We start from the raw sequence: 22,573 nt of genomic DNA on the forward strand, positions 1-22,573 counted from the left end.
TTGGTGCTGGTGCCGCAGGACTCAGGAAAGAGGATCCCATCTTCCTAAATGATGGATGAACTGAACCCTACGGGGCTAGGATAGGCTGCAGCTGATCTTGCTCTCTATTTATCACCTCTTGCTCTCTCTATTTATCACCTGGAATAGTATGGCTGCACTGCAGGTAAGTCTTGTCCAAACAGAATCAAAATGAACCAGAGGGCTGAGATCTGAAACATTTCAACAAAGGCTAATATTGCTCTGTCGCTTTCAACCCTCAATCCAGCAGAGTGACAGAGTTTCCCTGTGGGGCGCCCCGAGAGTGGCATGCTTTTTGGGCATGGGGAGGAGGGTGGGATGTTGCTAAGCGACTGCCCCCTTATCTATTACAGGCACCAATTAGCAGACTGTAGGGAGGTGGGCAAACCAGTCTGGCAGCCTCCTGACTTCTCTGGGAAAACAACAGCTCTATTCACTGTGACACCATAGCTGCTGGCTTTGTCTAGCCCATGCGTGTGTGTTTAACGGGAGGCCCGGGTGCCCAGAGAGCAGCCGCTGGCCCCGTGGAGCAGTGATGGTGAATTAGCCGCACGCTCTCACCCCTGAGTGCCGCTGTCATGGTAAGGAGCTTTTACCTCCTGTACGACCATGCACTGTCTGGTGGTGCACAGCCTGGAGCTAAGAGGGCCTGCATGGTATGGAATTGGTGAGCTCTGTGGGTTCCTTTAATGCACTTTTTCTTCCTGAGCCTCCCCCCACCCCCCAAAAAAACACCAGGCTATAAAAACTCCATGGCCCACCTGTGCCACAACAACTGGTTTTCTCCATATCCAGTACATTAAAAGCCAGGGCCGGCATTAGGGGGTCGCAAGCAGGGCAATTGCCCGGGGCCCCATGCCACAGGGAGCCCTGCAAAGCTAACTTGCTTTGGCTTTAGGCCCATGCAGCAGGGTTCAGACTTCAGTCCCTTGCGATGGGGGTTGGGCTTTCTTCCCGGGGCCCCAACGCCAGCTCTGGTTTATTTTGGCAGACCCCCTGAAACCTGCTTGTGGCCCCCCCAGGCTTCCTTGGACACCTGGTTGAGAACCTCTGCGCTAGAGGATCTAATGCGCTCTGAGATTCGCATCCCACCGTTCCAGCGAATGGGAGGGAGGAATTGTGGGTTGGAAACTAGTGAAGAGTCTGTGACTGAAGAAGCAAATGGAAAGCTAAGAAACTGAACGTTGGGCTCGTCAGCAGGCATCAGATGTGTGTCTGTATGTGAGCGCGCTCGCAGGAAGTGCCCCACTCAGATTGCTGGATAAAGTAGCTTGTTTTCTTTCTTAGGTCGTCTTACAGTGCTTTGGCGTGCCCCATAGCACAGCTGGTAGAGGACAGCCTCAGGCTGTCCAGCACGGCAGCCGGTGGAAAACATTTCATGACAACATTTTTTGAGCAAAATGAGCATTTTCATGGAAACTCTTTGTTTTGGTCAAAATCGTTTTTTGAAGAAAACCTAGGATATTTTCAGTGTTGGGGGTAGGGCAGTTGTTTGTTTCCCCCATTTTCTTCTCCAGGGGGTTAATGTCGTTTCATTTAAAAAAAAAAAGAAACTGGAAAAAGTTCGGTGAACATTTTTGAAACGAAATGAAAATGTTTTGTTGCTTTTGAATTTCCCGCCAGAGAGTTCCCCCTGTGTATTGACCGGCTGTATCCAGCCCACACAGGGCTGCCAGGGGAGTGCTCTGTTCTCCCATCCTTCCCCCTAGGACTTGGGATCCCACCCCCCATATCTCAGGCTTCCACTGAGAACAAAGGGAATGCCTGTTCCCAAACTGCTCTGGCTTTATGCCTCCCCTCTGGGCTGAGCTGGGACCGGATCCCGGCTCTTGAGCCAGGGGTTCCATCTTCTCAGTTTAGAACCAAATTGGTGGAGATCCCTCTCTAAGGGGTATTGTGAGGTTTTCATTGACCACTTGGAGACGGCAGGACACTTGGACCCTGGGGCCTGCAGGATAGGGACTTTGCAGTTGGTTCGACAGGGGAATAGGGTGCATTGGCTATTCACCTATCTATCCAAGTGGATTTTCAGATCTGGGCCCAGCACGAGTGACTGGGCCATGAACCACCTCCACCAGTGCATTTTGGGCCATTCCCCTGATTACTTCCCTGTGGCCCCAGATTTGTACAGATCTTTGTTTCTTTCCCTCTAGAGTCTTGGACCAGTTGCCCAGTTCCCCATTGACCTTCATAGCCCTCGGGATGCTGGCCAAAGCCAGGGGGCCAAGACAACAGAGCCAAGAGACATGGGAAGGACTCAGACCTCAGCAGGACGTGGTGAGCTATTCACGGGGATGGGGCATTTGGGGCAGCATGCGGCATAAGGGGTTTCTCTGCTATGCCTGGCACCCACAGAACACATAGGATGCAGAGCGGGCCAGGACTGGCATCCCCACAACGCCTGCTTACATCAAGGTGGCTGCATTGACCCTCGCCTAGGAGATAAGCAGTCAGAGACTGAGGGGCCTCACGTGGGAATCCCACACTGACGGGAATCTCGGGCAGCTGTCCGTGCTCACCCCAGAACTGGCGGAAGCTGAGGCTGCTTTCTTTGCCATTCCCGGGGCTGCACTCTCAGTGTCGACAGGCCCTAACCCTCACCTCTACCTTTGGAAAGGAAAATACCCTCCTGAGCCTGAAAAATCAGTCCATTCCTCCCTCACTTCAGCAACCCCGAGTGTCCAGGGCCTAGAGAGCCCTGCATGGAGGGTGCTGCGGTAGCCGTGCGGGTTGTTACCGTCGCCTGCCCCCTCCCCACATCTCCTGGAGAAGGTCACTGGGAATTGCCCCTTGTCGGAGGTGTCCAACCAGCCAGTCTACTCTGCATCGCTAAATGCAGCCAAGTGGGACAGGCTCTCTAGTGTGCCGATCTGAAGATCACATGCTTTTCACAAGCGTTTGCACAGTGCAGCACCATGTCCCCGCCTCTTGTGCTCATGTAAATGACTCAGAGCCTCCCTTGTGAGCTATAGATGCTGCAGATGTTGCCTCTCTGGAGACGCAGCCAGCTATTAGTAAGTAGGTAGGTTGCCTGGTCCCACTAGCCTGGCTTCTTTAATTGAAAGGACCCTGCTTCTTCTGTGCCTTTGACTGTGTTTTCTGGCCAGATGGAAGATGTACAGGGGAAGGATCCTTTCTTAGTTCTTGTGTTTTCACCCTGGGGAGTCTTGTTAGGGACTGAGACCCGCTGCCCCATCCTGGGCACCAACCTTGGCGCATGGTGGACCACTGGGCTTATCCTCATAAGAAGAGAGGAGAGTTTGTGGTGAGCTAGGGAGTTTACAAGGGTCTAGATAGGGCCCCAGATTGTGCCACAGATGAGAAGACAATGAGACCCAGAACTTGTTCAGTATCCATCCTCCCTCCCCCTCTCTCTGTTTTTTAAAGATTCTTCCAACACGTCCCTGGAAAACCTCTGCCCCATCAAGAGATGCCTCCTGCTGCTTGGGGCCATCGGGCTGCTGGCAGGGGCAGCCATTGGGATGTGGCTTCTAGGTCTGTATCTCCTGGGGAATTCCTCACCTCTCTCAAAACCGCCCTTAAGACCAGTGGCCAAAATGGAGAGCAGGGCTTTGGGGTCATGCAAGTGATGAGCAAATTGTCACCAGGGTCCCAGGACCACAGACACTAGGCATGGGACAGCCCAGCTGCAAAGCCCAGGAAGCGAGAGTACAGGGGGCTGCGTGGAGCTGCAGGCACTGGAATGGGTTCTAGTCCTGGTCTGCCATGACCAGCTGCGTGACCCTGGGCAAGTTCCTTCCCCTCGCTGAGCCTGTTGTCCCTCCCACCCTGTGTCTGTCTTGTCTGCTTCAATGTAAGCTCTTCGGGGCAGGGACCGTCTCTCACTGTGCGTTTGTACAGCACCTTGCACAGTGGGGGTCCGAGCTTAGTTGGGCCTCCATGTGCTACTGTAGTGCAAATAATAGATCAGCCTCAGAATAGCTGAAATCAACTGGAATCTCTCTGTTGACTTCAGCAGGCTTTGGATCAAGCCCTAAGGGTATATCTAACCCCCTCGGGGCCAGTGCAGGGTTGTTCCCCACAACGTGTGCTCTGGGGTCTTGTCTAGTCTGTTCAATCACATCTCAATCCTCTGCGCTTTCTCCTGAAGTGAAATTCCTGACAGCGCCCCTGTCGGACCAGGATTCCAGCCCCCTGCAGGACACAGAGTCAATCCCGATCTGCAGAGACGCCGGGGAAGACGAGCCCATTGTCACCACGGTTCCCAGGAGAGGTTTGAGATCTTTACTCCCCATACCCCTTCTCTCCTTGCTGCCAGGATCCCTGTGGAGAGGATGTGTCACTTAGTGCCTTCAGCGGGACCTTTCACTCACAGTGATCTGTGGAAACCCCCTGGAATCCAGCCTGTCCGACCTAAGGACAAGGAGATTTCCCTTCCTCAAGATCAAAAGCAAAGCAAAGACTGAGGCTGTCTCTATGCCTTTGCCTGCCCCTTTCTCGTTGTCACGACCGGCCAGAAAGTTCCCCCACATTCTGTTTTTCTCTTTGAGTTTTGCAGTAAAAAGCCAGGCAAAGCCAGGCCTCGGCCTCCCTCTTCGCTCCCTGGAGGATGTTCGCAATCTCTGGGGCTGCGGCATCACATTAGCAACCTGACAGCTGAGCCCAGTGGTTAAAGGGGAGCGAAGCAGGAGGTGGAGGAGCGGGGGGACGGGAGGGGGGACGTGCTGCTTACCCAAGCCAGGGAGAAGAGCTGGAACTCTCTCTCTGTTCTGAGCAGAGGAGCAGGGAGCTGGACCCCTCCTTACTGACCCCCTGATTCTGACCCCCCCCTAAAGTGGGGGCTGAGCAGATTGTGAGCTGTGGTTCCAACGATGGTGTGAATGACTTTCCCTCGCCTCCTGCTGTCTAAGGCTCAGCGTTAGCCCTCCTCACCCGTCTCCTGAGGTTGCCACAGATCAGTGTGTCTGGGCCCCGTTCGGCTGGGGGTTTCCCCTCTTTCCGCACAGGTTGTTCGGTACGGGTGCATCAGTGCTCCAAACATGTCCCCCTTCCTGTTCTCCACTGGTCCCCCTTTTCCAACCCTCACACCCAAGAGGTAACCTCTGCCCCTGTTTTAATCCCACCTGAAACTAGCCCTTGGAATGGGGTGTGTCACAAAGTCACCAGTTTACAGCAATGGAGTTTTAATCAAGTCCCTGAGATAAAAAGAAAAGGAGGACTTGTGGCACCTTAGAGACTAACCAATTTATTTGAGCATAAGCTTTCGTGAGCTACAGCTCACTTTCTCAAATAAATTGGTTAGTCTCTAAGGTGCCACAAGTCCTCCTTTTCTTTTTGCGAATACAGACTGACACGGCTGCTACTCTGATCCCTGAGATACTAATTGCAGGTTGAATGCAGGAGACTGTGGTTCATTGGACTGAGTGTAGGACAGGCAGTGGATTCTATGCTTGCCTCCAGCACAATCACTCTGTGACACCAAGCTCGGCCTGCCTCTACAATGGGGATAGTGTTAATGGTGCTATTTAAAGTGCTTGGAGATCTCTAAGTGGAAAGTGCTATGTAAGTAGCAAGTATCTCGGATTCAGCCTCTAACTAATTTTGCAGCTGTTATTTCACTCAAACACGCTCTGCTCAGCTTTTGCCTTTAAACCCAAAGTCCCCAAAGTTCTTTGTTTTTGTGACACTGGAGTGATGATGAAGCAAAGGGGAAGCTTGTTAGCCCCCTCTGCATACCACTACCCAGAATGCTTTGCCAGTACCCAGCAGTGCCACCCCCTGAGCCCAGGGAACACACAGAAAGGTCCAGGGGTGGTTTGCAATAGCCAGACTTGGGGATGGTTTTGTCCCTCGTTAGTCACTGGGACTTTACTGTGTTTGGCTTGGGCCTTTGCAAAGAGCTGGTCGCAGAGAAGCTTGCAGGATGTTTTTAATCAAATGGTTTTAGTATCTTTCAGAATAAACACGGGAAACTTCTTGTTGGAAGTGCAGGTGGAAGGCAGGCCCGGCTGGCTCCTGGCATGTCACGAGCGGTGGAATCTCTCCCTGGGGACTCTGATCTGTAGGCAGCTGGGATATCTCCAGTAAGTGATGCTCCTCTCAGCATAGACACAGTCGGCCAGTCTCAGGTACAAGTCTTTGATTTGCCATTTTTATGAAGATATTGCAGGAAGTAATGTGATCAGAGCACAGGGCTGGGAGCCAGGGACCGTAGAGTTACTGATATTTATTTGCATTACACTGGGGCCTAGATTCAACTGAGAATGGTGTCCCATTGTGCTAGTCCCATTTCTCACCCTTTTTCTATTTTGCCACTGGAAAAGGGAGGAAACCCCTCAAATCAAACCATTTGGGGGTTGGAATTTTCACTGCAAATTATAAATTTTTTCACCGGATATTTTTTTTTAAATGAAAAAATTTTCTGTGGGGAAAAAAACAATCTGCATTTTTTGACCCATGCTAGATGTACTGTAGCTTGGGTTTATTTCCCGAGACTTTTATAGCAGCTTCCCAAGCTTACAGAATCATGGACTGTGGAATTATCTTTCCATCGGCTTCCCTGGAAATTGGGGTAAGCCCTTATATCATTGCTGTCTATAGAGTCACTCCCAGATATAATGTTACTGTTCTCCTATCCACTGCTGTTCTGTGGCTGTGCATTTCTGCTGAACATCCCCATAGAGATGAGGAGGATGGTTTTCTGGCATAAATGAGAAACAGGACTCCTGGGTTTTAATTCTACCTCCTCTACTCCCTTGTGACCTCTTTTCTCTGTGCCTCATTTTCCCCATCTTTCAAACAAGGATCATAATATTCACCCATTTCCCAAGTGAGGATGAACTCGTTCATGTTTGGAGCGTGTTTTGAGATCCTCACTTGGAAGGCGTTAGCAAAGGACACAGTATTATTACTGTCTCCTGTTGTACTCATATGCAGTCTACGTTGCAAGGCTAGCGAAGTGATGGTAGCATCTGAAAATATACTTTAGTGATCCAAGCAAACCTATTTCCTGATTTTGGGGTTAGAATGTAAAGTAAGGGCCAGGGTATATGTTCATTTGCAATATTATTATTTAGCCACTAGATGTCCCTGTGTGCTGTGCAGTTTCAGACAGGGGCCTTGCCCCTGGTAAATGAGAGAGACAAAACTGGAACTCAAGTTGCAAGCGTGGAAGCCTGTTTTTTTGTGTCTGTATTTGGTAGCCCTCCTCTTTAAGCACTGTGATTCAATGAAACATGGCAGGGTAAAGGTTTCGTCCTCCCAGTGTGTGATGGTTATTATATTTAGCCCTTTCATCTCTGTGTGAGCAGTGGCCAGAATTAGCATGTATAAACTAGAGTACAATGGTTCTGTGCAGAAGAGAGGAAGAAAGTGACCATAACAACACTGTCACGTCAGAGGCACAGGTGAGCTCTCTGATCTCTCTCTGTGTTTAGGTGATGACATTTGCTGTTGCTTCTGCAGACTCGCCCATCACAAAGGAGTGAACCTGACAGATGTCAAGGTGAATGATACGCAAGAGTTTGTTCAGATTGTGCTCAACCAGAAGAACAGCATTGAAGACATGTGGCAGGTCAGGTGGGTGATGGAGCTGGGGAGAGCAGGAATGGCATTGGGGGAACTGAACAGAAGGTCCTTTCATGGCTGTATTGTCTGAGAAAAAGTTTCCATGTTTCTGGAGGTGACTGCCAGGCTCTGCACAGCTGGCATTGACTCAGATCAGCGAATATGGAGGGAGGGAGAAAATCTGAACTGGCAACTAAATGACGCCAAATGGGAAGGCAAATAGCACAGTGACTGCACTGGCAGGAGCCACAGCTGCAGGGAGGGTCACAGCGTTGGGTGCTTTGGTCATGCCGCTGAAATAGGACTTAAGCCAGCTTGATGCTTACACAGCGGGGATGTCTGTGCTGCACTCAGCAGGTGTGGGCATATCTGAGCTCGCTTTGTTCTCGCTAGGGCGAGTACCCAGAGCAGCAAAGCTTTGGCAGCGCGGACTTCAGCACAGACTAGCTACCAGAATAACGACCCTGGGTCGCAGACGGGCTTGCACAGTCTGTGCCTCGTGGCTAATGCTCCCTGAGCTAGTCACACGTCTACACATGCTGAAATCGCACCTCTGATTGCAGAGCAGAGATACCCTCAGTGCCAACAGGGTAGCTGACGTGCAGACCTTTAGACAGGCCCGCTAGCCCTCTTAGAACAACTCTGCTTTGTTGCTGCAGCACCACAGCCCCTGTCGTTGCGCATGTGAGCTTTCTGCCATGCACCAGCTCGCGTTTGCAAAGTGCTGTGAAGGTGAAAAGCCTTCCATGGGCATGATGATTATTCCTATCAGAATCCACTTTCTGGGCATCCTGGGTGAATCTGGCTGGTCGCCATTCCTAGGCGGGCCACCCCGTGATGGGCCAGCTCTGTGTTTCATGGCTGCAGATTTCTGGGAGAACTTTATTTCGAACTCTGATTTTATTCTTGTGCAGGAGCAGCTGTGCTTCAGGGCGAATTGTGGCTCTGAAATGCTCCGGTAAGTGCTTTAGCCCCGTCCCCACATTGCACTGAAGTCTCTTGCATTCCTTGTGCTATTATAGACCCTCTGTTAATTAGCAAAAGCCCCAGGTCAGCCAGACACTGAGTGCCCTGGTGTTGGTTTGCAAAGCCTGTGTCATTCCTCACAGAGTGGTTTTCACCAATCCAGCAGCCTCAGTGTTGGGTGGCAGTAACAAGCCAGCATAAACCAGCTTGTCTGGATGGGAGGAAGATTTAGCTTCCCAGCGGGCTGAGCAGCAAGAAAAGGAAAAAGGATGGTTATGAAGCCCCTGGAGCAGCCCCTTTGTCCGTGTGATTTCATAGCTGGGGTCTGCCTGAAGCGGCTGCAGCAACGTGACCATCAGCTCCCAAATCCCTCCTGTCCATATGGCGTAGCTATTGTGCCATTAACAGCACGTGCCATCAACACCCCCAGTATCTAAAATCCTAACCGTCTCAGCAGCCCCTGCTGTCAGAGAAGGAAGCTGCGGCCCTGAACTCTCTCCCTGAGGCCCAGGACTATTGCCGGGCAAGAGGCAAGCCCAGAGAAGGCCCAGGTGGAGAGGTGGGACTCCTGTGTTCCCCGCTGTTCTCTCTTGCTCCCTCTCCACTCTGGCTTAGTGATGCTGGCTGGGGGACATTTCGTACACGGAGGAGATTGGTTTAGGTCACTGGGTGGGAAGGCAGAGGTCCTGGAACTAGCTCGGAGCACACAGAAGGAATTAGAGTGGGTTTCTCTGGGTTATTTCACATGGGGAACAGCACAGGTGGCAAAAGAAAGGGAGAAAGCTGGGGCCACCCTGAATCCCTGACATCCTGTGGGGGGTAAGCCAGGGACATCGGTGGGGCACAGCCAGGAAGCAGGAGCATGCCTGGGGAATAACTCCTGTCAGCTGTTCCCCTCTCTGCTGCCTTGCTTTCCCTTTCTTGTCTCCCATTTCCTGACTCTTTGTTCTCCTGCTCTTCTCACCCAGCCTTGGTGTTCAAAGACCTTACCTCTCTCCCTTCGGCCCCAAGGCAAAGCTCCGCTCAGCAGTTTCTCGGACACCCTTTGCTGCCCATCCCTCCCCCACTCCTAGTTGAGGTGTTTGGGGGCACCAGGTTAATGTTTCTCCCCCTTTTCAGAGTGTGGCATGCGCTCCAGGGCGGCCCGGATCGTGGGCGGAAGCGACGCCCCGTTGGGACGCTGGCCGTGGCAGGTCAGCCTATACCTCAACTCCAAACACGTCTGTGGAGGCTCCGTGGTGGCGCGTGACTGGATCGTCACGGCCGCTCACTGCGTGCACAAGTAAGTCTGGGAATGTCAGAGCTGGAGGCCTCAGAGGGCAGCCTAGCACAGAGCACGGCTGTTCCCTCAGCCGGGGAAGGAGTGGGGAATTGGCCGTCCCAGCAATACTTCAGCCCCAGAGGAACAGGTGGGCCATGTCTTTGCTCAGTTACAGGCAGCCTCAGGTCTCCAGCTGGCTGGTCTTTGCTGGGATGATCGCTCATGTGTCAGTCCAACAGCAGGCTGGGGCGGCGGTGGAGAAAATCATCTACCACCCCCGCTATGACGACAGGAGTCACGACTATGACATCGCACTGATGAAACTCACAACGCCCTTGAACTTCTCCGGTGAGACCCTTTTCTTCAGCCATCTTCCCCTTGGAGGGGGTGGGGATCCCCACAGGGCAGCCCCATGGCTTCCATTCACAAGGGAGCCACCCACCAATGGTCTGATTCCTACGCTGGTGGCCTGTGTCGATCATAGGGGCAGTGCCAGAACGAGGGTTGGTCCAGCTGTGGGCAGCAGAGAGAAAGCTTTCCCCAGGCAAGCCCCGGGGCCTCTGGTGATGGCACATGGGACAGAACGCTCGCAAGACCTTGTCTCCCAAGGATACAGTGAATAAAGTGGGCAGATTTTCTAAAGAGCTGGGATTTGGCTGTAAAGGTCACAGTGGGAGCCGAGCTCTTTGGAGAATCCGGCCCCTGGAGCCAGAGGGAGCAGAGCTGCAAGGGTGTTTCGCTTGCACTTCTCAGGACTAGATCACCCCTGCTCACTCCAGGCTGGCTGCTCCTGGGAGCCACTCTCGATTTGTTTGTGCTGTGTGCTGTGAGGGGCATCCCAAGCTGGTGGTGCTCTCACACATGGCTCTCTCCCCAGATGCCATCCGTGCAGTGTGTTTACCGCTGTACCGTCAGGATTTCCCCCGCGGCACCCACTGCTGGATCTCCGGCTGGGGCTACACCAGACCTGAACACGGTGAGCAGCTCCAGGAGGCATGGAGAGCTTTCTTGTAGCTCCCTTTTGAAACGAAGACGACCGAAGGCAGCATCTCACCGAGGGGATGTTTGAGTCCAGAGGAGAGTGTTGAATTCTGATCTCCAAACCTCCTGCAGTCCTCAGTCCCAACCCGCAGCCCAACCCCCTCCTCCTCCCAACACCCAGAGCCCTGGAGATGAAGTGTCTGTAATGCTCCATGTCCCACTGTGCCTTGAGTGCAAACACCAGCATCTAGCCACCAGGGCTGCAGGTTAAACTATCTCTCTCATTTGTTTTCCTCAAATCCAGTTCATATTGCTGAGATGCTGAAGGAAGCTATTGTTCCCTTAATCAGCACCAAGAAATGCAACAGCTCCTGCATGTACTCTGGTGAGCTCACCCCCAGGATGCTGTGTGCGGGCTACCTGGACGGGAAAGTAGATGCCTGCCAGGTGAGAGCAGGGAGAAAACAACCCCTGTTATTAATAGGCTGTGGGGGATCGGGTCCTTTCCTCCACTGAGGAACAGTGTGATGCTGCTTACCATGGGCTGGATCCCACATGGTGTCTATCACGTACATGAAAATGAGGAAGAGGGTGGGAAACGTGGCTTCCCATCTAAATGAAGAGGGGTCCCCCCTCTAGCCCCTTACTGAAGAGGGCATGGCAGGAGCATGCTCAGGCCCCGTGCGGCACAAGGAGGGCATGGCAGGGCGGGGGCGTGTGAAGGGTGAGGTGGGACGGGTTTTAGGGGCAGCGCAGGGGCACATTGGGGGTGTGCTGGTACCCTGTGTAGAACTAGTGAGAGGCTGTGGGTGTCAGGGTGGGGGCATGATGGGGTTTGATCAGGCCCTCCGTCGAACCAGGGAGGGTGTGTCAGAGGTGGGAAGGGGGTATGGCAGGGGTGTGCGTGGAGCTAATGCACAGGCCCCCTTCCTCCTGGGGAACAGCGGGTCACTAGAATATAGACGTTCAGGCACCGCCATGGTTTAGGTTAATGCTCCTTTATACAGAGAGGGCAGCTGCCAGCCGCCCCCTGCACCAGGGTACCAGGCTGCAGCAACTTTTCCTCTTTTGCTTGGAAGTTATAAATCCCACCTCCTTAGCAGCTACCCTTAGCGAAGAACAATGCAGGATCAATTCACACCCCACACCCTCCATCCTCCACTTACAGTTCTTTGGCTTTAGGACAGATAGCCACAGCCGCACATCCTGTAGTCAGAAGCAAACGTTGCTTAAGATGGGCTACTGCATTATTGTTGATTACAGGCATTTAGCCCCGTCTTCTGCACTGCCACTAGTCCCAGCTGGAGACAGGCACTGAATGGGCAGATCGTTGGTGTGAAGCTATACAGCAGCTCCTTAGGGGGAGCTAGGCCCAGAGTCACAAATGGATTGAGGCGCCTAACTCCCGTGGATTTGGAGAGGAGTTAGGTATCTAACTCCATTTGTTCACCTGGGCCTTCGAGAGCAGCATCTTTGGTCCATTAGTTAGGGATCTATCAGGCCAGGAAAAATCACATACAACAAAGGTAGCCTCAGGCTGTTGGGTTTCATTCCTGTGCTGTGTTACTGCATCCCTGGGCATCAATGAAGCAGTGCAGAGGAAGAACCCTCCATGGGGCCCAGTACCCTTCTGCAAGCTGTCTGCAAATCCCAGCTTCTGCTCCTTGAGCACCTTCTAGCAGCATCTTCCCCCAGGGATGAAGGGGCCCCACACAGCATGGTTCAGTTCTCTTCCTGCTGCAACACGGCTGCCTAAACAGGAGGGAGGAAGAGCATCGTGGAAAGTCCTGTACAGTATTTTGGCCCAGATTCACAAAGGTATTTTGCTGTTTAACTCCCATTTATTTAAACGCCTTTGAAGATCTGGCGCTGTGTCGCCAGGATGCATAGATTGAAAATGGCCAGTAAAGTGCTTTGAGATCCTCTGACTGAGGGAAAGGGAGAGAGGAAAATCATGAGAACTAAAATGATACAACAGAGCTGGGGTTTAGCCGTCTTCATGCCAAGGGGACGTACTAGCAGCAGGCAACTCAGCTCTGCCCCTTCCTGCATTTCAGCCTCTCGCAAAGCTGACAGGGCCCACAGGGCAGGAGCAGCCCTATGGTGCATAATCCCACCTGCTAGCTTAACAGAAGCACTGCCCCACCGTGACACTTGCTCTGTCTTGCAGGGAGACAGCGGGGGTCCGCTGGTTTGCCAAGATGAACTCACCTGGCGCTTAGTGGGCATCGTGAGCTGGGGCACAGGGTGTGCTGAACCCAACTACCCTGGGGTTTACACCAAGGTGGCTGAATTCCTGGACTGGATTTATCATATCATCGAGGTAATGGGAGCAAATGGACAAAGGCCTGGGTAGACCTCCAAGGAGATGCGAGAACAGAGCAGGGTGTTGGTTCATCAGTTTTGTCATCCTGGCGACCACACAACACTTAAGAACCTGCCTCTTTGGTCAACACTGCCCAATGGGAAAATTCCTTCCTGAACCCTGTAACAACCTTGCTCTGCAGGAGACATTTATAGGGGGGTGGGAATGGAGGTGGGTTTTAAAATACCCCTGCCATTATAGATTAAGTGCATCTCCCGGGAGAAAGTCAACAGCTCTGTCCTCTGGAGCAAGAGCCTTCCAGAGGAAGGAAATCAGAAACACAAGCTGGCTTCCTCTCCTTTGGATAGCAGAGAGCTGAGAGGCCCAGAGACAGGGCAATCAGCAGCACATGCCCCTAAATACAGAGGGACGTAAAAATACTCCAAAAGGCCAATAGGGCCCTGCTCCCTGTGGGAAACATAGGTGAGACATCTGGGATCTTGCAGGCACAAACACCACCAGTGAATCCAGACACCACAGCCTGAGCACATCGGTGCTCCTCCAACCAGCTTGGGGTCTTCAGATCTCAGCCTGCCTCCCCCCCCCAGAAAGAGCAAAGGCAGGGGAAGGAGAGTCTTGTCCCTTCTCCAGAGCTGTCAAAAGCAACAAATGCAGAGAGGAACAAGGAACAGAAGCTACAGGGGACATTAGATTAAAGGGGAGACTCTGAGCTTAAAAAAGATGCCTACAGCCCCCACTGAGTTTCCTCACATCAATTGTAACTGACAGCAGGGCCTTGTGAAAGTTATTCTCTCACTCAGCAGCTCATTGCTGGAAGTTTGTTTACTGTATGGGAGGAGAGGCAGAACAAGTTGGTTTCTTTTTTCCATGGTCTGTTTCTAGTCAATATCACGACTGTGCAGCAACACCCTGCAGTGTGTGAATGCAAGACAGGACAGGGGGAGATTTTTTGTTTTTAAAAGAAAATTGCCACAAAAAGAGCTCATTTCTCTGATTTTGAATGAAAATATTTCTATTGATCTCAGGATACATGGAGCTTCAGAGATGACTATCAACCTCCATTTACACTCTTTACCCAAACCCCGCCCACCCCCAACCAACCTTATGTAACAGGATTTTATTCTTGCTTCCAAATTAGCAACAATATTGACCCTTGTGATTTCAGAGAATCTCCCATCCCAGAACATGGAACTGATACAGCTTTTTGTCTGTTCTTTAAACAGAGCCACTAGGAGCAAAGCAAGGGATAGGCTTAAGGAGCAGAGCCATCCCCAGGGTGACATGCCAAACAAAGAAAAGTCCAGAACAAGTTATCCCCACTATGGAGCTTTGTCCCCGTTAATATGTAGTTACAATGGATCAGCATCAACTGAAAAGATGGAGGGAGCTGTAAAACCTACCTGTTGCCAAGGCCTGTAAGGAGGCATCTTCAGCAGCCTGGGTGTGTTCTCTGGTGTAGAATGAGGGGCAGTGTCCCTGCTTTTGCCTGTTGCAGCTAATCCATATTAAACAATTAATGTTTGGACAAAGGCTGCTACAGTCCTCCTGCTCTAGTGCAATGGTTTAGCCCCATGCTTGGGCTGTGTATAATGGGGTTCTAATCTCCCCTTGGCCTGCGTTAAGAAGGACTATGGACAGATATCAAATATAATCTTGCTGTCTGTGCCCTGAGCTATGTAGTGCTTCATGTCTCTTGCCTGTGGAAGTTGTTCCACCTTAATTAAATGCTGTTTAGGTGAGCACCTTCTTCAGACCCCTTCAATAGCCCAATGGTTAGCCTATCGGCTTGGCCTGTGAGAGATATAGGTTCAAATCTACCCTGGTGCCTTTATACTCAACGTTCTGGAATAGCGGTGGGCTTACTCTCCTCTTGCCTGTTGAAGCTGTTTCACTTTAGTTAAATGGGCTGTCTTTGTCCTTCGCCCGCTGACGGCCAGCTGCTGGGAGGGGGGCCCGACGGGACGGATCGCTTGAGAGTTGCCCTCTTCTGTTCACTGCCTTTGAAGCAGCCGGCGTTGGCCGCCGTCGGAAAGCAGGACAGTGGGCTAGCTGGGCCATGGGTCTGATGCATTATGGCCATTCACCTTCTAACTCGCCCCTCTGCCGGACGAGCACAAGGGATTTGCGAAGGGCTCACCTACCGCCCGGGTGAGGGCCCTAATCATTGGGTGCTGGGCTAGAGTGACGGGAGCACCCTCACTTGAAGCTCTTACACTTTAATTGAAGGGCCCTGAGCCCAGTTACAGGCTGTGGCTCCCTCTCTGATTCCGTGGTTAGGCTTCAGAGAGGGGCTAAGAGGCTGGCTCGTTCAAATCCCCCTTCTCTCTGCTGGGAAGGTTGTGGGGGGCTTTGACGAGCGCTGCCCTACGGGCTGTCTGTGTTCTGCGGTTCCGTAGCTCCAGTGGTGGGGGGGGTCTCGTGATCCCTTCCTCTTGCCCGTGAAGCTGTTCAACTTTAATGAAATATTATTTGGGCCAACCAATTCAGCAGCTTCCTATGTAGTCCAGTGGTTACGCTACTGGTCTGGCTTGTGGCCGCTGTGGGGTCCAATCCTCCCTTTGTCTGTTGCGAAAACCCTTGAGAAGATGTGGTCCTGGATTGAATCCGTGGCGTCCCTCGCTTTTTTGGCTCGGAGAAGGTGTTCCACGTTAATTAACTATTGTTCAGGCAAAGCGCCCGGCACCACTCCTCCCGTGGTCCAGCGGTTGGGCCTCATGTGTGGCACGTGGGGGCTGTGGGTTCAATTCCCCAGGTCTGCTGATGCTAAAAAGGGCTGGAGATGAGCGCCTACCACAGGCCTGGTAGGTTTTGGGTATCGCCAGAGGGGGGCAACTTCTCTCTTGCCTGTGGAAGCGGTTCCATTTGAATTAAATGGTATTTGGGCCTCAGGCAGACCCCGTTCCCTCTGTAGGCTGATGGCTAGACTGTGCGCCTTGGGTGGGCGAGATGTGAGTTCAAATCTCCTCTGGTGCCTGGGCGGCCATCTTTCTGGGGGTGCCTCCTTTCTTGCCTTTCAAAGCTGTTCCACTTGAATTAAACGGTATTTGGGACTCTCTTTGCCGCAACACCCTCCGTAGGCTGATGGTCACACTGGGTGCCTGGGGTGCGTGAGATGCGGGTTCGAATCTCCCCGTGGGTGGGTGGGTGTGTCCCCCTAGACCTTTCTCTCTTAGCGAGGGGGTTGCCTGCTTCCTTCTTGCTCGTTGAAGCTGTTTCACTTTAGTTAAGTGGGCTGTGGGCCGGCCTCACGGCTACCCTCACTCTCTAGTCCAGTGGTTAGGATACTCGCCTGGGTTGGGGGAGATCCTGGTTCAAATCCCCCAGCTGCCTGTTCAGCAGGGATTTGCACAGGGATTTCCTGCCTCCTAGGCGACCGTCCTTTGGGTGGGCCATCCTTGTCCGAAGCCCCTCTCTTTCTCAAGAGGCCGTTGTCTTCTTGGGACGGAGAGGGGATTCGGACAGGGATCGCTCGCCAGTGACTCTCCCCAGGAGGTGGCGGCCCCCAGTTCACACCCCTCAAAAGAGCAGGGGAGTGCCCTGGGGTCTGCCACAACCTGGGCGTGTATCCTGATCAGGGTGGACAAGAGTGAGAGGGGGGTTTTACTGTAGCGCAGCATTGCCTCTTTAATTAAAAGAGCAAGAGGCCCTGTGTCGGGCCTCTTGCTCAGCTAGGAGGGGCCTCCTCTCACCCGCCAGAGGCCCTCCCGTCCCGCCGAGCGGGGATGCGAACCAGGGTCACCCGCAATCCAAGCGAGCGCCCTAACCCCCGTACCGTAGAGGGACTTGAGAGCTTAGCTTGCCCCGGTTAATATATAGTTAAAGTGGAAGGCTTGAGCGGTAAAAGATTGAGGCGCCCCCGGCCGTCTCAAACGGCACCCAGGGGAGTTGAACCGGGAAGCACGCACACGGCAGGCCAACACCTTCACCCCCATACCATAGAGGGCTTGGAAAGCTTCCTTTGCCCCGGTTAATACCTAGTGAAAGCGGAACACTCGCGGGGCAAGAGGTTAAGGACCCAAGCCTTGATCTCAACAAACGGAAAAGGGATTTGAACCAGCGGCTCGCTGCTTCGGGGGCACGGAGCCCAACCGCAGGACTACACGGGGAATCCTGGTGAGCGGGGTTCCCAATTCTCATGTAATATTTACTGAAAGTGGCCTGCCTTCAATAGAAGAGACTGAGGGATCCCCCACATCCCACTCACCAGGCACTTAGGCCTTTCAGTTGAGAGATAAGTCATCAAGGCTCAAGCCCCTTCTCTTCAAGAAGAAAGAAAGAAAGAAAGAAGGGGATTTGAACCCCAAGCTCCCACATGCTGGGCAGCTTGCCAAGCCACTAGACTACCCAGGCCTGCCTGCTTTGGCTTTGCCCCAATCAATATGTAACGGAACGCGGCCCTCCCACAACAGAAAAGACCGAGAGAGCCCCCACATGGGAAAACCTCCGAGCCCAGCACCTAGGCAATTTGCCTGAGAGGCAGGAGATCAAAGTCCAAATCCCTTCTCAGCAAGAAGAAAGGGGCTTTGAACCCGCGGCCTCCCACACGCTGGGCGCACACCACACCCCCCAGACTACAGCGGGCTGCTGGGTGGACTGCTGGCCCCATGAATATGTCATGTAAAAGTGGAACAGCTTCAGCAGAAAAAGAAAGGCACAGGGGCCCACGTGCCCCAGGAGAATCCCTCTTAGTCCAGAAGCTGGATATTCACTTGAGACCAGGGAGATGGCTGTTTAAGTCCTTCCTCAGCAAGCTGGGGGAGGAGTTGAACCAGCATCACCCACGCACTGGGTAAGTGCCCAAACCACTGGACTACAGAGGGATTCATGTCGCAAGGCTGGCCAGTTACCACTTCATGGAAGTGGCACAGGCCCCGACAAGCTACAACGAGCAAGCCTCCTAAGGCGGTTCTTCACTTCAGTATTGGGGCTCACGCTTGAGAGACTGCAGAGCCCTCTTCAACTCCCTGCAGCTCATCAGGCGGGGAGAAAGAAATCGACCCAGCGTCTTCCCCTCCCAGGTACAGCCCTCTGCTTGCCAGCCACGGCCAGGAACCCCTCCGGTGACTTAGCGTGAGCTGGTTAGGGACCGGCCCAACGCCCCACAAAACAGCCCAGGGGATGGAGGCGGAGGCCCCCTCGTGTAACTTTTAACCTCGTGGTTCGGGGCCTCGCCGGTGAGGGAGGTTGGTGCGGGGGAGCGTGCTTCTGGTTCAGCTGGGCAAAGAGACGGTTCAGGTTGGCTCTGACAGAGGGCTAGCCAGTCATGACTGGGGTGGGGAACGGGAATCGGGACGTGTTATTTACCCCTTCACGCAACGCGAGAACAGGGGTCACCCGCTGAAATGAGCAGGCAGCAGCTTTAACCCAAACCAAAGGCAGTACTTGGCCCCGCAACGCACGCTCAGCCTGTGGAAGTGGTTGCCGGTGGAGGTGGGGTGGGCCAAAACTGTAAGTGGGTTCGAAAAGAAAGACTGAGAAAGTTTGTGGCGAATGGGTCCATCCGTGGCTATTAGCCAAGACGGTCAGGGACGCAGCCCCGTGGTCCGGGCGTCCTTCGCCCGCTGACGGCCAGCTGCTGGGAGGGGGGCCCGACGGGACGGATCGCTTGAGAGTTGCCCTCTTCTGTTCACTGCCTTTGAAGCAGCCGGCGTTGGCCGCCGTCGGAAAGCAGGACAGTGGGCTAGCTGGGCCATGGGTCTGATGCATTATGGCCATTCACCTTCTAACTCGCCCCTCTGCCGGACGAGCACAAGGGATTTGCGAAGGGCTCACCTACCGCCCGGGTGAGGGCCCTAATCATTGGGTGCTGGGCTAGAGTGACGGGAGCACCCTCACTTGAAGCTCTTACACTTTAATTGAAGGGCCCTGAGCCCAGTTACAGGCTGTGGCTCCCTCTCTGATTCCGTGGTTAGGCTTCAGAGAGGGGCTAAGAGGCTGGCTCGTTCAAATCCCCCTTCTCTCTGCTGGGAAGGTTGTGGGGGGCTTTGACGAGCGCTGCCCTACGGGCTGTCTGTGTTCTGCGGTTCCGTAGCTCCAGTGGTGGGGGGGGTCTCGTGATCCCTTCCTCTTGCCCGTGAAGCTGTTCAACTTTAATGAAATATTATTTGGGCCAACCAATTCAGCAGCTTCCTATGTAGTCCAGTGGTTACGCTACTGGTCTGGCTTGTGGCCGCTGTGGGGTCCAATCCTCCCTTTGTCTGTTGCGAAAACCCTTGAGAAGATGTGGTCCTGGATTGAATCCGTGGCGTCCCTCGCTTTTTTGGCTCGGAGAAGGTGTTCCACGTTAATTAACTATTGTTCAGGCAAAGCGCCCGGCACCACTCCTCCCGTGGTCCAGCGGTTGGGCCTCATGTGTGGCACGTGGGGGCTGTGGGTTCAATTCCCCAGGTCTGCTGATGCTAAAAAGGGCTGGAGATGAGCGCCTACCACAGGCCTGGTAGGTTTTGGGTATCGCCAGAGGGGGGCAACTTCTCTCTTGCCTGTGGAAGCGGTTCCATTTGAATTAAATGGTATTTGGGCCTCAGGCAGACCCCGTTCCCTCTGTAGGCTGATGGCTAGACTGTGCGCCTTGGGTGGGCGAGATGTGAGTTCAAATCTCCTCTGGTGCCTGGGCGGCCATCTTTCTGGGGGTGCCTCCTTTCTTGCCTTTCAAAGCTGTTCCACTTGAATTAAACGGTATTTGGGACTCTCTTTGCCGCAACACCCTCCGTAGGCTGATGGTCACACTGGGTGCCTGGGGTGCGTGAGATGCGGGTTCGAATCTCCCCGTGGGTGGGTGGGTGTGTCCCCCTAGACCTTTCTCTCTTAGCGAGGGGGTTGCCTGCTTCCTTCTTGCTCGTTGAAGCTGTTTCACTTTAGTTAAGTGGGCTGTGGGCCGGCCTCACGGCTACCCTCACTCTCTAGTCCAGTGGTTAGGATACTCGCCTGGGTTGGGGGAGATCCTGGTTCAAATCCCCCAGCTGCCTGTTCAGCAGGGATTTGCACAGGGATTTCCTGCCTCCTAGGCGACCGTCCTTTGGGTGGGCCATCCTTGTCCGAAGCCCCTCTCTTTCTCAAGAGGCCGTTGTCTTCTTGGGACGGAGAGGGGATTCGGACAGGGATCGCTCGCCAGTGACTCTCCCCAGGAGGTGGCGGCCCCCAGTTCACACCCCTCAAAAGAGCAGGGGAGTGCCCTGGGGTCTGCCACAACCTGGGCGTGTATCCTGATCAGGGTGGACAAGAGTGAGAGGGGGGTTTTACTGTAGCGCAGCATTGCCTCTTTAATTAAAAGAGCAAGAGGCCCTGTGTCGGGCCTCTTGCTCAGCTAGGAGGGGCCTCCTCTCACCCGCCAGAGGCCCTCCCGTCCCGCCGAGCGGGGATGCGAACCAGGGTCACCCGCAATCCAAGCGAGCGCCCTAACCCCCGTACCGTAGAGGGACTTGAGAGCTTAGCTTGCCCCGGTTAATATATAGTTAAAGTGGAAGGCTTGAGCGGTAAAAGATTGAGGCGCCCCCGGCCGTCTCAAACGGCACCCAGGGGAGTTGAACCGGGAAGCACGCACACGGCAGGCCAACACCTTCACCCCCATACCATAGAGGGCTTGGAAAGCTTCCTTTGCCCCGGTTAATACCTAGTGAAAGCGGAACGCTCGCGGGGCAAGAGGTTAAGGACCCAAGCCTTGATCTCAACAAACGGAAAAGGGATTTGAACCAGCGGCTCGCTGCTTCGGGGGCACGGAGCCCAACCGCAGGACTACACGGGGAATCCTGGTGAGCGGGGTTCCCAATTCTCATGTAATATTTACTGAAAGTGGCCTGCCTTCAATAGAAGAGACTGAGGGATCCCCCACATCCCACTCACCAGGCACTTAGGCCTTTCAGTTGAGAGATAAGTCATCAAGGCTCAAGCCCCTTCTCTTCAAGAAGAAGAAAGAAAGAAAGAAAGAAAGAAAGAAAGAAAGAAAGAAAGAAAGAAAGAAAGAAAGAAAGAAAGAAAGAAAGAAAGGGATTTGAGGCGCCCCCTCCCATCTCAAACAGCACCCAGGGGAGTTGAACCAGGAGCATGCACACAGCACGCGAACACCTTCACCCCCGTAGAGGGCTTGGAGAGCTTCCTTTGCCTCAGTTAATATATAGTGAAAGTGGAACGCTTCAGGAGTAAGATATGATACTGCTACTCCCTTCCTGGGGAAGGGATTTGAACCAGTACGTCTTCACGTCTTGGGTAAGTACCCAAGCCACAGGACTACTTTGCGGGTACACTTAGCTGCTGGCCGAATTCTAATTTAATATTTACTGAATGTGTCCTATCTTCAACAGAAAGGACTGAGGGAGACCCCTCATCCCCCTACCTCCTAGCCGGGCACTTAGGCCATTCACTTGAGAGGTAGGTGATCAATCAAGAGGGAGCATAAAGGGGTTCTGAAGTGGCACCTGCCCTCTTTTAGGAGAAAGCATCCAAACCACTGGACTACAGGGGTCTCACAGGGTGGTTGTGGCCCAGTGACTATTTAATCATTTAATGACAGTAGCCCACCTTCCATGGGAAATACTGAGGGAGCCAGCCCCTTGCAATATCTCCTAGCTCAGCATTTAGGCCATTCACTTGAGGTAAGAGAGCAAGGTTGAAACCCCTTCTTAGCCAGCATAAAGGCAGATGTGAACCTGAAACCGCTACATTCAGGGTGTGCACCCAAACCAGTAGACTACACAGCACTGCGGATTTGTCACACTCACATATTAAAGAGGATACGACTCTCTAGGAGGTAACTATATTTCTGCCCGTTGGTGCCTTTATAAATTAGGCCCGTTACTTTGAATGAATGGCGTGGACAGACCTGACTAGCCAAAGCGTTAATGAAGAACCCAGAAGTAGCTGAGTCAAGTCGCCTTTGCTCAGTATCACTGGCATGATTAGACGGTAGCTAACTGCAGCTTTTTCAGAGGCGGCAGCCTGTGTCTCACTGGTATCTTCACTGTGCTGCAGTATGAGCAAGCAGCTCTGGAGAACGTGGGCTACGGTTTGTTTGCTAAGAACAAAACAAGTGAGAAACTGCTACCAACAGTGGCTTCTTTGAGGTGGCACCTGAAACGTGCAAAGTATCAGCTCACATGGAATCATGCAACAAGTTCAGTATGTTCAAGAGCTCCCTGTAATCCCCGGATGGGTGACAGACAGCACGGGTCGTCTCGTCCCTACCCTGGTGGTGGTGCTGCCTGCTCCAGAAGCCACCCTGCCCTTTGCGCAGCGGGGCGGTGAGAATGCCCGTGCGACGAAGAGATGCGACTGCCGCAGGGAAGATTTGCTGTGCTCCCATGCACGCAGCTGTGACAGGGACGAGTGCAGCAGCAGAGTATCGAACTCAGCAGCGACTCTTCCAGGGGGCACAGAAATGTTTCAACTATCTGCATATTACTGAGACTATGTGAGTATAGTTTGAAGGGGTGCAGCATTAGACATTCAATAGCCCATCGTTAGATGTAGGGGTTACATTGAGAGCACACGGCTATACTTTG

General features: G+C 53.2%; 1 protein-coding gene across 1 annotated transcript; it reads left to right on the forward strand.

Annotated features, from left to right (window-relative positions):
* The first annotated feature begins 404 nt into the window (after nt 1–404).
* TMPRSS5 (transmembrane serine protease 5) lies at nt 405–15,888 on the forward strand. The gene is made up of 13 exons (XM_084611799.1): nt 405–674; nt 2,172–2,295; nt 3,406–3,513; nt 4,130–4,252; nt 5,927–6,062; nt 7,444–7,557; nt 8,460–8,503; nt 9,631–9,793; nt 9,942–10,120; nt 10,650–10,748; nt 11,058–11,200; nt 12,924–13,076; nt 14,303–15,888. Exons 1-13 carry the CDS (start codon nt 597–599, stop codon nt 14,309–14,311), a joined length of 1,473 nt encoding a protein of 490 aa, XP_084467925.1. The 5' UTR covers nt 405–596; the 3' UTR covers nt 14,312–15,888.
* The last annotated feature ends 6,685 nt before the right edge of the window (nt 15,889–22,573 follow it).

This window comes from Lepidochelys olivacea (genome assembly GCF_965140295.1).
Source record: "Lepidochelys olivacea isolate rLepOli2 genome assembly, chromosome: 22".
NCBI classification, from domain to species: Eukaryota; Metazoa; Chordata; order Testudines; family Cheloniidae; genus Lepidochelys; species Lepidochelys olivacea.